Source organism: Dama dama, chromosome 24 (assembly GCF_033118175.1).
Source record: "Dama dama isolate Ldn47 chromosome 24, ASM3311817v1, whole genome shotgun sequence".
In the NCBI taxonomy this organism is placed as follows: Eukaryota; Metazoa; Chordata; class Mammalia; order Artiodactyla; family Cervidae; genus Dama; species Dama dama.
In genome coordinates this window covers 33,803,716-33,818,771 of record NC_083704.1, presented here as the reverse complement: position 1 = coordinate 33,818,771, position 15,056 = coordinate 33,803,716, and the positions used below count along the sequence as shown (strand labels likewise).

The 15,056-nt window shown below is 37.2% G+C and overlaps 1 protein-coding gene across 2 annotated transcripts in view; it reads right to left on the bottom strand.

Annotated features, from left to right (window-relative positions):
- The window catches only part of SHQ1 (SHQ1, H/ACA ribonucleoprotein assembly factor), a 94,780-nt gene that overhangs the window by 53,659 nt on the left and 26,065 nt on the right, over window positions 1-15,056 (bottom strand). The window contains exons 7-9 of one of the 2 annotated variants that reach the window (XM_061128066.1): window positions 10,085-10,239; window positions 7,655-7,708; window positions 5,166-5,289 (exon numbers count right to left, since the gene is read on the bottom strand). The exons of the other annotated variant lie outside the window; for it this stretch is intronic. Coding sequence (XP_060984049.1) covers window positions 5,166-5,289; window positions 7,655-7,708; window positions 10,085-10,239 — 333 coding nt within the window. The remainder of the gene's footprint in view (window positions 1-5,165; window positions 5,290-7,654; window positions 7,709-10,084; window positions 10,240-15,056) is intronic. 2 annotated transcript variants of the gene reach the window in all.

Genomic DNA, 15,056 nt, shown 5'->3' with positions numbered 1-15,056 from the left:
GGAGGGGGGATCAGGATGGGGAACACATGTAAATCCATGGCTGATTCATGTCAATGTATGGCAAAAACCACTACAATATTGTAAAGTAATTAGCCTCCAACTAGTAAAAATAAATGAAAAAAAAATTGAATAAAAAGAAGCTGGGACCTCTCTGGTGGCCCAATGGCTAAGACCTCGAGCTCCCAATGCAGGGGACCTGAGTTCGAGTCCTGCTTGGGGAACTAGATCCCACATGCTACAACTAGGATGCTGCACAGTCAAATTAATTAATTAATTATTTTCAAAAAGAAGCATTTGGATACTGGACTAAAGAGAAATGAAATGCTAAAAACAAACTCATCTTCCAGGTTGCATGAGGTCTCAGAGCTCACACAATACACTCGTCATAGTCCTGTTTCTTAAACAACCATTTGCCTTAAAGGAAAAGCTCAGCCCTAAGCCATTTACTATGGCTCTTTTCTTTCACATGGATTGTGCTATTATATCTATTTACAGAAGAGGTTAGTAAAGCTGTCATTTCAGTCATTTCTGAAAAAGTGCTTAGCCCAGTAAGACTAATATGTAAGGGCTATTCATTACATGAAGCAATGCCAGCTTTTACTTGGTAACAATGACTAATTGCCAGAGGCTATTTCTCAGATTATAGTCTGCCCACAGAACTACCAGACATCAGATCTCAAATGTTCACAGAAGGGTAGGTTTCTTTTTAGACCTAAAAACAAAACAGAACCTGAAATAATAACTTCAAACATGCATTTTTACCAGCCAAAAATTTTATATAATGGTCTGAATAAAGAGTACTATGTTTTCTAAAAGATGGTGAATAAATTTAAATTGAAAACACAGATATATAGGGGTTAAGACTCTAGATTCTTTTTAAAAAATAACTTTTTATAAAGGAAGATCACAACATGTACAAAGAGAAAAAAACAGGGTGGTGAACCCCCAAGTACTCACCACCCAGCTTCAGCAAGGACCAACTCATGGCCAGCCTTGTCCCCTCCACACCCTCCCACTTTCCGCCAACCCACTGTGAATTACTATAAAGTCAATCCCAGTTTCATAAAATGTCCTTTACTATAACTATTTCAACACTTCAAAGGGCACAGACTTAAGAGTCAGGCAGACCCAGTGTCCAATCCAGGCTCCACCAACTCCCAGCTGAGTGAGCCGGGGCAACTGGACTGAACTTCCTTGAGACTGTCTTCTACCCGTGAGGTGGAGACTGACATCCCGACTTCTCAGGAAGCCAGTGTGGATGTAATGAGGAACTGAGCCTCGCGCTGGCACACAGGAAGGAGTCACCAAGGTGCTGTGGCCAGAACCATTACTGTGCTAGCACATTAAGACAGGACTCCGTGACTCATCTCCAGTGAGGCCCACAAAGGACAAAATAGATATCAAGTATTTCTACATTTTAAGAAGGGATGCTTAACCCTCTGTGCTAAACTCGTAAGACACTAGCAAAAAACCTGGTATGTCACCTCTGGACCAATATTCACCTCCGGGAATTTGAGGGTATCATGGTCCAGAAGATCTCTTCGGATAAGACTGTTGGGGTGCTATGGGATTTCTACCATCATTCATGAGGAAGGGGAAAAGGTGCTCTCCTGTCTCTTGGTTTTTCTTGAACCAAGAGAAAGGGGATTTCTAAGGGGGGACCTTGGAGAGCATAAGATAACTGTCCTGGAAATTGTGGGGCACAAAGACCCAAAACTGATAAAAGGCCCCCATGGAGAAGCAGGAAGGAGCAGCCTATGGCTGAGCAGAGAGTGGCTCTGGAAGCAAGCAAGGCTCCCGCAGCAGGCGAAGGGCCCCTCCCCACTGCTGGCTTCCCAACCTGAGGCAGGCCCAAGCCGGGGAAGGGAAGATTTATATTTTTAATCAAGTTCAAAGGGAACATTTTAAGTACTGAAATGAGACTTCTCTTATAATCTAAAGCAATATAAAAAGTTATAGAAAATTTATCATATAGGATATATGTGTGTGATGTGATATTTAGAGGATATATATTCCATCCACAAGCAATAAAAGAAACACTCCACAGAAAGAGCTTGAAGGGGGAACAGGGAGAAAAAATTAATTTTTTTCCCTTTTACCCCTTGATGTTTAGCCCTTTCAATCTAACAGTTATATTATATGCTCAATAACCATACAAGAATGTGGGAGAAGAATAAAGAATGCCTTTAGAAAGATGAATGAAACAAAGATAGTAGAATAAACAGTAAGTTGTAAAAAAATGTATAATCAAGTACTCAACTAGGTCATTTATAAAAAGAATAAAATTCTTAAGACATACTAGAAAAACTGCTCTCTTTTAATTCCTTTTTATCATTGATTTTTCAGTGAATAACGGCAGCTAAGTGATACTTCCATAAAGGATTCTTCCTACTCTTCCCAAAAGAATGGAGAAGGAAGTAAAAATTGCCAAAGATACAGGAACAGAGGGGGAAAACATGGGATGATCACGTGCCCCAAGATTACAGATTCAGACAGAGGAATTCCACATGCAAGGCCCTACGTTAAGCATTAAAATAACACTTGAAAGGACTAAGTAGGTTTTCTTCTCATAGGAATTTGAGCTATACATACAGCAACAGAAGAGATGAATATACAGTCTTCCAGGGGTGGGGAAGGTATAGCAGAGAGAATGTAAAATTGAAAACAGCCAAAGGCCCAGAGAAGAATTTTGTAGGGCCTCTGTGAAGTCAGGCAAAGCAAAATTCATGGCTCTTTAAAAACTTAGCTCTCAGTTAATCTGTAGATTCTGATACCAGCCTTCCTTCCTTGGTTTCGAAAGCGTGTTTCACATAAGATTTGCACTTCTTCTGGGGAAAGAGTTATTCATTACTTTCAACTATGAAAGCATGACACTGACCTTCAGAATAAAAGTGTGATGGCTTTTCTGATTATAAGCAGGCACGAATTCATTCTTGGAAAATGTTAAATGCCAAACCAGCGCTACCTGCAGTTAAAACTATAAGGTGTCTAAACAACTGAGACTCTTCAATGGTATTAATGGCATCCTGGTGTCATCCAGCTGTATAAACAAAGGTGTCAACCCTCATCCAGAGCTTGCCATCCCCATAGTTTAGGGCATGAACTCTAGACAACCTAACTCTGTTTCAGCACTAACTAGCCACAACCCAAACAAGCCACAGAACATACTGTGCATGGTTTATACGGGGCTGGGATTCATTTTCAGCATGCTACCTCGGGTTTTCTGTTGCTATCACAACACAGCTGATAAGCCTTTTTTTGTAGATAGATAATGACGGAAACTTAAGTCTAAATTTTCAATTCCAACCTACTAAAACCGTTTGAGGAACTGACTACAGTGTAAGTCAAGGCAATCAAATTTATTTTTGGTTATGAATCACACAACTGATTACTTTTCAAATAAAAACCCAGAGAACTAGATTGTTTCCCAGAATAAAATAACAAGAGGGTGTGTGTGTGTGCGCGCGCACATGCACGCTCATCCGTGCATGTGCACACGCACGTGGGGGTTTTGCAAGTTTTCCATCTCAAAGCCATGAAATAACAAGAAAGTCACAACTGCATTCTCACTGTTTAAATCTATGAATAATGTGCAGATAATATAGCATGACTTAAATAAGAAATTTAACTGTGACAGGTACTCAAATTCAACAATCAATCATTTATAATAGATTGACTTTTCAAGATAATTTTTGCAGTTAAAAAAAAAATATCTTGGGGACTTGCCTGGAGGTCCAGTGGTTAACACTCGCCTTCCAATGAAGGCAGTATGGTCAGGGAGCTAGGACCCCACATTCCTCAGGGCCAAAACACCAAAACATAAAACAAGAGCAACACTGTAACAATTTCAACAAAGACTTTAAAAATGGTCCACACCAAAAATATCTTTAAAAAATATATCTTAGAAGGTAAAAAGAAAGAATATCAAAAAAAAAACCCCAAAGCAATGTGTTTCCCCTTGTTAAAGAAGACAGATTCCTCAAAGGCAGTAGCTCTTCTGTTCTATAATCAACAATCCTTTAAAATAAAATACTGCTAGTCTAAACCAATAGGATGAATTAAAAAAGATCTTTCATTTAACTATGATTCATTTTTATGATTATTATCCAGTTTAAAAGAATCTACTTCAAACATGACTTTTCCCCACAGGGCAGGAAAACTATGGGTCACACAGAAGTCAAAGAAAAACCTAGATAAATCCTAGGAGAGAGAAAACATTACAGATGTGATTATTCCCATTAGGCCTAATGATATAAAGGAAGGAACTTCTTCCTTTCTCCTTCTTAACCTCAAGTCTGAAAACTAAACCTCCAGAAGCACTGTTATCTAAAGACAAAGAAATGATGAGACTCCCTAAAAATATATATATATAAGAAATGACCATAAAGTATACCAAGTGAGTTTTAATAAAAATGTGCCAGAACTAATACATACAAATGGATGTTGTCCCCTTAAAAAAGTCATTACCTTGGAAATTATATACTTAATCCAGTGATGTTGTTATAGGCACTTTGGAATTTGTTTCAGACCTTAGAATTTTCCACATCCTTAAAAATAGCAAACATTTGTCTTTTGGGGTTTTATTTAGCAATAATCAAGTAACCAGAGTAGCTGAACTTTCTCTGAAAACCTTTCCTGATCTGCCAAATCCAGGTTCTGTGCCCCTCGTAGGATGAATGTCCTTCCTCCAACAGAGAACTTTTCACTCAGTGCTGGAATTGCTTACTTACTTACCATCGGTCACCTTGGCAAAACTGTAAACCTCACAGGAGCAGGGAACTTATTTATTATTTTACTCAAACCCTAAAATAATGCCTAGAAAATTACAGGCATCTGTATGATACAGAAATACTGAATGATACAATCTACTAAATACAAGATGCTTTGGAACACTGTCTGTATTTACCTTCCCCACTCCTCTATGAAAAGAGTACCACACCGGTCTGTATGATTATATACCTATATAGAAGGACAATTACTTTATTTTTTTTCATTTATTTTTATTAATTACTTTATATAATACCTGAGAGGAAGAGTGTCTGGATTGGATGATTTTCATTACTTCTTTTTGTAAAGGAAGAAAAGCAAAAATCAATGACTACATCCTCACAGACTAAAAACATTTAACTTTTACTCTCAAATTTGCAAGCATAATAACATCTTACCTAGCTGCAATATCTTTATAGTGTCTCTGTAGGCTTTCATCACCAGCTTAAAATGGCGGTACAGTGGATAACACAAAACTCTTCTTCCAAAAGACACCAGGATTTCATGAACATTAGTCCAAGTCTGTGAAGTATCATTTACATGAATAATCATTTCCATATTACACAAAACAAAAGCACACAACAAAATGTAAAACTATTCTCAATTAAAAACCAAGTCTGAGTCAACATGAAGCCAAGTGGAAGATAAATACAGTGCCAAGCAGTGAGACTCTTTCTGTAAACTTACAATAAAATTTTTATCTCAGTCTTTGTAATTTCTCATACTTTATCAACATATCACAAGTGCTCCTTAAAAATCATATTCATAGCAGGAAAGTTTTTAAAAGTCTTTTAAGAATTACCACTATGAATGTAAAACACATGGTACTAACAAAATACAGATGCACATAAAATGCATTTTAAATGATACATGTTTCATGTTTTTGTCCTTTAGGACCATTCGAGATAATACAGATGAAAAATACAGAACTCTTTAGTGCAATGTGTTCACAGTTCCCCTCTTTCCTCTCTCTGTTTTTCTGCTTTGGGCATGAGTAATATATGGCATTTACTTCAGTATCAAAGAGAAAACTACTCATTTCTGTAAAAAGGCTTTATCTTGAATGGTATCAAACTGATGCCATCAGCAATGTAAAACTTACTGAAAATACATTTTCTGCAAAATTGTTTTTTAATTGGGTTTTGATTTAAAATGTACAAAAAATGTTAACCTGCAAACAAAACTTAACATATAAAATTAAAGGCGTATATAACATTTCCATGTATATGCACCTTTAATAAATGAATGGTCTGATTAAGAATACTGAGTACTCAACAAAGAATAGTTGATATAATATAAAAAATGATGAACTTCTAAAAAATTCTGGCAAAAACTAAATACTTATAAAACTTTGACAGAGCTGGTTACATGTATGACAATAGTAAATTATCTAAAAAACAAAATGTCAAAATCAAATCATAAATAGATGAATTTTTCATGCAGATTTTAATAACTAAACTATGAAATGATCTAGTCACCAACTATTTTGTTTTCAATATTGGAATAATTACTGTGAGTATTACAAAAGCCAATTTATCTATTATATGCTGATCGTAGAAATACACAGAATCCAAGAGAAGTCCAGAGAAAAGCACTTTTCCATCTTAAATATGCATATGAATTCCTGGAGATCTTGCTATAGCAACTAGCTCAGAGGGTCTGCTCTGGGATTTTGTCTTTTCAACAAGCTCCCAGCAGAGGATACTGGTCAGGCAGCTGGTTCATGGACATTCTTGGAGTAGCAAGATTCTCTGCTCAAGTTCCTGCTTACATCTTACCTATTATTTGAACAGATGTAGGATATTTTGGAAGTTGGGGAAAATGTCTGTTATGGGAAGATGTATGCCAATATATGCCAACTTACTTACAGGCCTTGTCTATTATTTGAACAAAGTGATGCCACAAAACAACTTTGATTTTCCAACTGAAAATATACACTATTTAGGATTCAAACTGGGGAAAAAAAACAGAAACAAAACTAGTTGCCTTAATAAACGATGCAGTTAACAATTGTTCAAATAAACACTTTTTTAAAGCTTCTGTTTTGATGGACAACAGCATGTTCAAAACTAGTAAATTTAAAGACACCATCCTTTGCATTTTTGGTGAAATATGCACAGCTGCTTTCTAGAAAACAGACACAAAAACAATTATGACTATACTAGAAGAGTTATGAGATCTAAACATACTAATTGTAGAACCTAGGATACATTATTTAAGCTATATGACCTATGTTTCTTCACCTATAAAACACCAGTAATACTTATCTCACAGACTTACTGAAAGGAATAGGTGAAGTAAAATACATAAAAGGCTTAGCACAGTCTCTGGTGGTACGTGACAGTTAACAGTATTATCACCTAGGTTTGCTGCCTGCCTTTGAGCTCTGTGCCCCAATATATGCCAACTTACATACAGGTCTCAAACTTGACCCAGCATCTTCCCACAACAGACAATGTCCCCATCACTCCTTCAAACTTCAAAGATACCCTACACCCGGCCTTATTTATGTACTATGATTAGAGTAAGAGTAACATAAAACCAGAATTTTATTAAAAAACATGGGGGAAAAAAACTAGTACAATAAAGTTACCACTTTTCAGTCCAGGTTCAATGCATGAGATAGGGCACTCAGGGCCGGTGCACTGGGATGGCCCTGAGGGAAGGCATGGGGAGGGGGGCTCAGGATGGGGGACACATGTATGATTCATGTCAATGTATGGCAAAAACCACTACAATATTGTAAAGTAATTAGCCTCCAATTAAAATAAATTAATTAATTTGCAAAAAAAAGTCAAGGGATTGCAGAAATTACAAATGAACTAATAACAACAAAATATAACTCTTGAAGAAACAAAATCTAAACAACTGCAACTGAAAATCGTACCTCAAACCAGCACAGTGTTGGACTCAATTTTCTGATATTCCATGCAGATTCAACCTTTATTTGTTATGAAGAAAAGGATAGCGTCATATGATAGCTAAAGTCATTTAGAAAGAAAACAACTATATCCACTTATTCAACTAGTATATGAATAGTATTGACACATGTAAAACCTAAGAAGTGTCTATGGCTTTACTGATGTCAAGGTGATCAAAGGCCAAGTCTCTACTTTCTTCAGAATTTTATAAAGTAAAGCTTTTGCACTGATAAGAGTACCAGAATACAAGAGCACATAAGCAAAGGCTTTGAAACTAAAGAAAAGCAATGCATGCTCAATTTCTGTCCTTCTCAACTAGGTTACTTACCTCTCAAATATTTCATAAATAATCTACCAAAAGACTCAAAGATAATGTTAAAGTACTCTCTGTGGCATTTAAAAAGCTGCTCAAGAATCTGGCCTTTCAGAGAAGGTCTGCAAGAATAAGTATATTCTAGAGAAGACCTTGAAGTTGCAAGACTTTGTGATTTCAAATATATGAATCTAAAAATGAAAAATGCAAAATTTTATTGAGTATAACTAAACACTCTCACTCATCTTCTCAAGAAATATGAAGCTATTTTTTCCATCAAAGAAAACATTTTCTCTGACTATGGTATTCTAAAAAGATGAGTGGAACAAAATCCATTTTCAGTTATAGTATGCACTTAATACACTCATTAATATTCACTTTGGAGTCAAATACAAATCTCAAAAGTCACCTTTGAAATTTTCAGAATCCCAACAGCAAAAAAACTTGACACATATCAAATCCTTATCCCAATATTATGCTAACACTATGATGTTAAGTAGGTGAGAAAAGCAGGTTAAATAATAGTACATACATTACAACCCAGTATAAATACATATGTGCAATGAAAGAAGCCAAGAAGAGAAACATTTCCTTGTAACAATGGCTACTTTGATAGCTGAGATGACAGGAAATTTTAATTATTTTCTTCCTGTATTTTCCTTTACAATGATATGAATTATTTGTGTAATTTAAAAAGAAGGATGGGGGAGGCATACGATAGGGGTAGGAGATGAACTACTATGTACAAAATAAATAAGATACAAGAATACAGTATACAGCACAGGGAAATATAGCCAATACTTTATAATAACTTTGAAAGGAGTAAAATATATAAAAATACTGAATCACTGAAATATTGTCAATCAACTTTATGCCAATTTAAAGAAATTTTTTTAATTTAATAAATAAAAAACAGGGAAGTATATGTACACCTCAAGTATAACCCCTTGAGCAAAAATTATTATCAACAGATACAGGGACATATTAACTAGAAAGATTTTTTTCTGGCTTTCCAGCCTTTTTTAAAAACATATATATACTATCAGTGAAATAGGTGAGAAAGAAATTCAGCTCTTCATTTACAGAATCAAGTGTGGTATAAGAAGAGATACAACTGTATATATATATATATATTTTTTTTACAATTATATATATATTTTAAAGATCATTTAAAAAGGTAAGATCATCCTTACTTTACAAAAGGATTTACTTTTGCAATAGGATTTCACTGAATAGCAAAAAGATAAAATTCAGGTTTTCAAAATGTGACTTACGTACAATTTTTCAGAAGTATAAATACTATTTAAATTGAGGGACACCTGCAGATAAACACTCACATTCCTTTTTGTACAAAATACCATACCTTACATCTGTTAATACACAGCTCAGAGAAAGACTAGAAATGAGCATGGTAAAGTTTACCCCTTTCCAATGTCAGGTGTCATGTGGCAACAGATGTCTCGTTTGGTCACTTCATCTCCTAAAAGAGATGAGAGCCCAGGATATCCTTCTCCCTACCTTTCAGCTTTACTTCCCCACTCTGCTATTGAGTGAGACTAATGCCAAGAGAGAAGGAAAAAAAGACTAAATAAAAGCATTATGCTGGGGCTTCCATGGTGGCTCAGCGTGTAAGAATCCGCCTCCCAACGCAGGGGACACAGGTCCGATCCCTGGTCCGGGAAGATCCCACATGCCTTGAGCAACTCAGCCCATGCGCCACAACTACTGAGCCTGTGCTCTCGAGCCCGCAAGCCACAACTACTGAGCCCAGGCACCCTGGAACCTGTGCTCCAAAATAAGCGGTCACTCCAATGAAAAGGCTGCACACCTCAACTAGAGTGACCCCTGCTTGCCACAACTAGAGAAACGCTTGCACAGCAACGAAGACCCAGCACAATCAAAAATAAATAAATAAATACATCTTTAAAAAGCATCATGCTTTCATGCTGGTATCCATCACCAACACACCTGTGCACCTCAGTTCGGAGAGGCCCTAAATAAACACGACTGGTCTCACCATGACCTTAATACAGCTTACTCTGCACGACGGTCTATGCCAGCGTTCGCAGACACACGCACTTACATTCCGCTCTCCTTCCGTGACACGGGTCTCATAGCAGTATGCCAGAAGGATATCAGTCAAGCTATAGTACACCTGCCGATGGGCTCTCTTGTCCAGCAGGTAAGATTTATTAACAAATTTTCGCAGCTGATATTTCTCTTCTTCAGAAAAAGACACTAGAGGAAAATGCATTTAAAACTCAGATGTTCCATTCTGTTTGGTAAAACCCCCATTGCCGACAGATTTGTCAAAATTAGAACTTTAACTATAGAAACTGAAATAAAAATTATTAAACTCTGGACGTGGAAACAACTTTTTAATTAGACTTCACAATTTTTTAAAGAGCTATGTATTTGTTCAAATTCTAGCAGGGCTAAAAAAAGAAAGAAAAAAAAAAAGTCTAAACAATATCTATTCCTTATTTCCAGACCCCTCCCACACACTGGCTTTTTTTTTTTTTTTTGCTACACAGTTCTGTACTCAAGACAGCTAAATGACAGAGTTATTGACTTTAAAAATAAAATAATTACATTTTGATAACAGAAAACATGTGAAACACTCTGTAAATATTATTTACTTTGAAAGTTCTATACAAAGAAATGGAAGTATTCCCGTGTATTAGTCAATTTTAAGGGCATAGTATTTTTAAAATATCATTTATACCAAGTTTTACATAAATATGCAAATTTGATTACACCACACATACTAGACTGGTTGTTAGAGGATGTTTTCTTTTCTTCTGCTTGGCACCCTCTATCCTCATCAATAACTTTTTCCATGTTAAAAAAATCTAGTATATATCACTTCATATTTTTCTTTACAACCATAAAGATACACAAACATGTATACAAGGGAGACGATACCCTTTTCTCCCCAGAAAATTAGATTATTTTTTTCCATCTAGCCAGTCTCACTCAACGACACCTCCAGGAAATCTCCCCAAGTCACTTGGTACTTAGCTAATTTTGTGAAGGAGTAGAATATTCCACAGAGAAGGCAATGGCACCCCACTCCAGTACTCTTGCCTGGGAAATCCCATGGATGGAGGAGCCTGGTAGGCAACAACAGTCCATGGGGTCGCGAGGAGTCAGACACTACTGAGCGACTTCACTTTCACTTTTCACTTTCATGCACTGGAGAAGGACATGGCAACCCACTCCAGTGTTCTTGCCTGGAGAATCCCAGGGACGGGAGCCTGGTGGGCTGCCGTCTATGGGGTCGCACTGAGTCGGACACGACTGACGTGACTTAGCAGCAGAATATTCCATGGTGTAGCATGCTCTATCCAACCACTCCCCCTACTGATGGGCATTCACGCTGCTTCCAACTTTATGCCACTGCTAATGATGCAGCAGTAAATGTCATATCATACGTCACTAGACACTGCAGGCCTGGAAATATCCATAAAACAGATCCCTAACAGTAGACTTACTGGGTCAAAAAATTTATCTGTTTTTGAGAGATACTTTATTTAAGGGCTACATCTCTCCTTTGTAATAGTCATGGACAGAAGTTCCCTTCCCTGAGCATATCTCTTGCTTGCTCCCAGCCATAAATGCTTTTTTAAAAACCATTTTGAATTTAATGGATACGAAAATGAAAGGACTGTGGTAAGAAAAATTCTAAAATGACCAATAAGACATCATTTGAGTGTGGGCAGGAACTGTGACTTGCTTCTATTCAAAAGAATATGGCAAAAGTGATAGGACAGTTACTGTTAGGATTATTATGTCTATGTTCTGATATTGGCAGAGACTCTCCTGCTAATCACCAATCGTGAAGAAATAAGACGTCATGTCATGAGGGGGCCACGTGGCAGGGAACTGTGGGATCCTCTAATATCTGAGAGTGATGCCCCGGTTTATAGCCAGCAAGAAACATGGGGGTCTCAGTTCTATAGTCGCAGGAATCAAGTTCTGCCAACCATCATGTGAGCTTAGAAAAGAACTCTGAGCTTCAAAGAGGAATACAGCTGCTAACACCAATTTTTTGAAAATGAAAAGATGGCCATATTTGTCTACAGCCTTCCAAGACCCCAAGCAGAGGACCCCACCTCAGCTTCTAAGCATCTAGATATTACCGTTAAGCATTTAGATATATTATTACCTCTAGGTCAGTGTCATCAATCTCTTCCCTTACAAATTAATTCTTCATTTTCCTTAAGTGCCCCATCAGAAGACCACTTTCAAATTCACTTTAAGAGTTGTTCAGCTCAGTCATGAGGAACATTTAGCTTCCAGTGCCAGTGAATATCAAATTAATGCCAAAATAACTTTGAAGCCTTTTTTCCAGGTTTCAAAATTGTCCATTATATGCAGGTCAAGACAGGCTAAACTGCTGTAACAGACAGACCCAAAATACAATGGCTTCAGTAAGACAGAAGCTTCTCTCTCACCCTACTACTCGGAGTGAACAGTCCAGGACAGGTGGGTATCAGGGTCTCCATACCTGTCTCCTGACCCATGGAAACAGCCAAATTAGACCTCTGTTTCTGATCTGTGGTAACTTGGAATGCAACAAGAGGAAACTAATACAGTGACAATACAATATTAACTGTTACTTCAGTTAATATTTCTCTAACTGCTAAACTCTGAACATTATTTCATAGATTTGTTTGGCAAATCTATGGATTTGCTCTCCTATAAATTACCCATATGTTTTGCCCAGTTTTTTTTGGATGGCTTGTCAAACATTTAAGAACTTGTCTATTATGGATTCAAACCCTAGTCATCTCTCCAAATCTACTGCATCTCTACTGACTCTGTTTAGAGAATCTTAGGTCACTGAATTATTTATGTCTGTGTGTAGTCCAATATGTCTATCTTTATTTTTTTTTTTTACCAGATTGTGAATTTATAGCCTTCAAAAAGGTTCCCCCAACTCCTGAATTGTCCATGGAGTCTCTCAGCTTTTCTTTAAGAGTTACTGTTTCCTCTTTTAAATTTAAGTCTATAATCTATCTGAAAGTTACTTTTTTGTATTTTCAGATTTTGGCTAATTACAGATGAGGAGTTAATTGTGCCAGCACAGTCTGCTCAGTAAGCCATCTTTTCTACTGTATTGAACCCCCAACTTTAGCAAATAGATCTGCTGCTTTTCTTGCTAAATACTACTTCCAAGCACTTTAGGTATTTGTCACCTGCAAATACAATATTTTTCCCATTCCCAATAAATTATCAACAGAAGAGAGAGACACTGTCTCTTTTTATATATCAGTCACCTTACCAAGGGTTTCTCAGGTGGCGCTAGTGGTAAAGAACCCCCTACCAATGCAGGAGACACAAGAGACAGGGATCTGATTCCTGGGTCCAGAAGATCCCCTGAAGGAAGGCATAGTAACCCACTCCAGTATTCTCACCTGGAGAATCCCATGGTCAGAGAAGCTTGGTGGGTTACAGTCCATAGAATCGCGAAGGGCGGAAGCAACTCAGCACACACACACACATATAGGCATATAAAATGTACATACAGACAGATCCAAAATACAGTGGCTTCAGTAAGACAGAGGTTTCTCTCTCACACTGCTACTCGGAGTGAACGGTCCAGAATGGGTGAGTATCAGCATCTCCACTCTATGACTTCCATCTATGGTCCAAGATGCTGTTTCGGGTTTTAAAATTTTCCAACCAATGGCAAAGTGGAAGAAGAAGAGGATGACAAACACCTTTTTTCTAAGGAATTGATCCAGAAAGTGCACACAGCACTTTCACTCACTTCCTATCATTGAGGACTTAAGTCTTACGACCACATCCAGGGGCAAAAAAAGGCAGGAAACTTGGCCACTAGCTGAGAGGGCATGAGCTCAGTTTTAACTCAGGAAGCCTCTTCTTGGTGGAGAAGAGTTAATAAAAGCCACGTGTTCTTGACACCTTCTCAGAAACCAAAAATTATTAAACCGCCTTTTTAACATTCCCAAGTCACTCTCTTGATAGCCAGTTAAGTCTCAGCCTTTCTGTCTCTGCTCAACAAAAGACTGCCCTTGTGCTCATCACAACTGGGCAAAATCCAGAAGGAAAAGAATATGATTACTCCCACATAATGGTCCCTTTTCACATATAGTTTTCATGTCTATACTCTCTTAGGAGCCTTAAGTTTAACATGGCTTCTTTTTGCTATAAGGCTTCCTTCCAGCAGTTTTTTGCAGTCTGTTCTCTTGGGGAAAAAAAAGTCTTAAACACCCTTACATCAAATTACTAGAAGCAATATTCCTTTACTTACTAAAATACCGTTAGTACCCAAAAAAAAAAAAAAAAATGACAGGATAAGACATAAAATACACTATTTTTTTTCAGTCATGTTAAAAAGTCTATGTTCAAAAAATTTTTTAATGTATTTGTACAAGCATTGTTTACATAAACAAGTAACTATATGAATGTATTTAATTTGCTGGCCAGCAATAAAAAGAAATGTGTATATTTTAAGATTGAATAATACAGGTGAGCCTAACACAGTTAGGAGAAGCACTCTTTAAAGATTGACTTCTAAAAAAAAAAAGATTGACTTCTAAGAAAGAAATTCATGTGACAGATCAACTGGGTGCTGACTGTCCCATTACAGAGCTCATAGGAAGATTTTTCAATTTTTTTTTTTTTTTTAGTTCTACCACTTTATTGCTACCAACCCATTTCCCTCCACCCTCGTGTACACATGCTCAGTCATGTAATCCCATGGACTTCAGCCCGCCAGACTCCTCTGTCCATGGACTTTTCCAGGCAAGAATACTGGAGTGGGTTGCCATTTCCTTCTCCAAGGATTTTTCAATTTAAAGAGAAGCTCTCCGTTCACTTAAAGTGGTCTGATGTGAGGAAACTGTAAAAACGAACATGTCTTCACTGCATAAAGAACACATGTCTGACAAAGTACTTGAAGACCCCTGTTACTCAGCAAGAACCCCTGAGAAGGTATTCCCTTAGGTACAGTTTTGGAGACGTTCATTAGTTTAGCAAACAGGAAAGTGTCAGGTGATCGGGACAACAGTATCTCACTAGAGAAA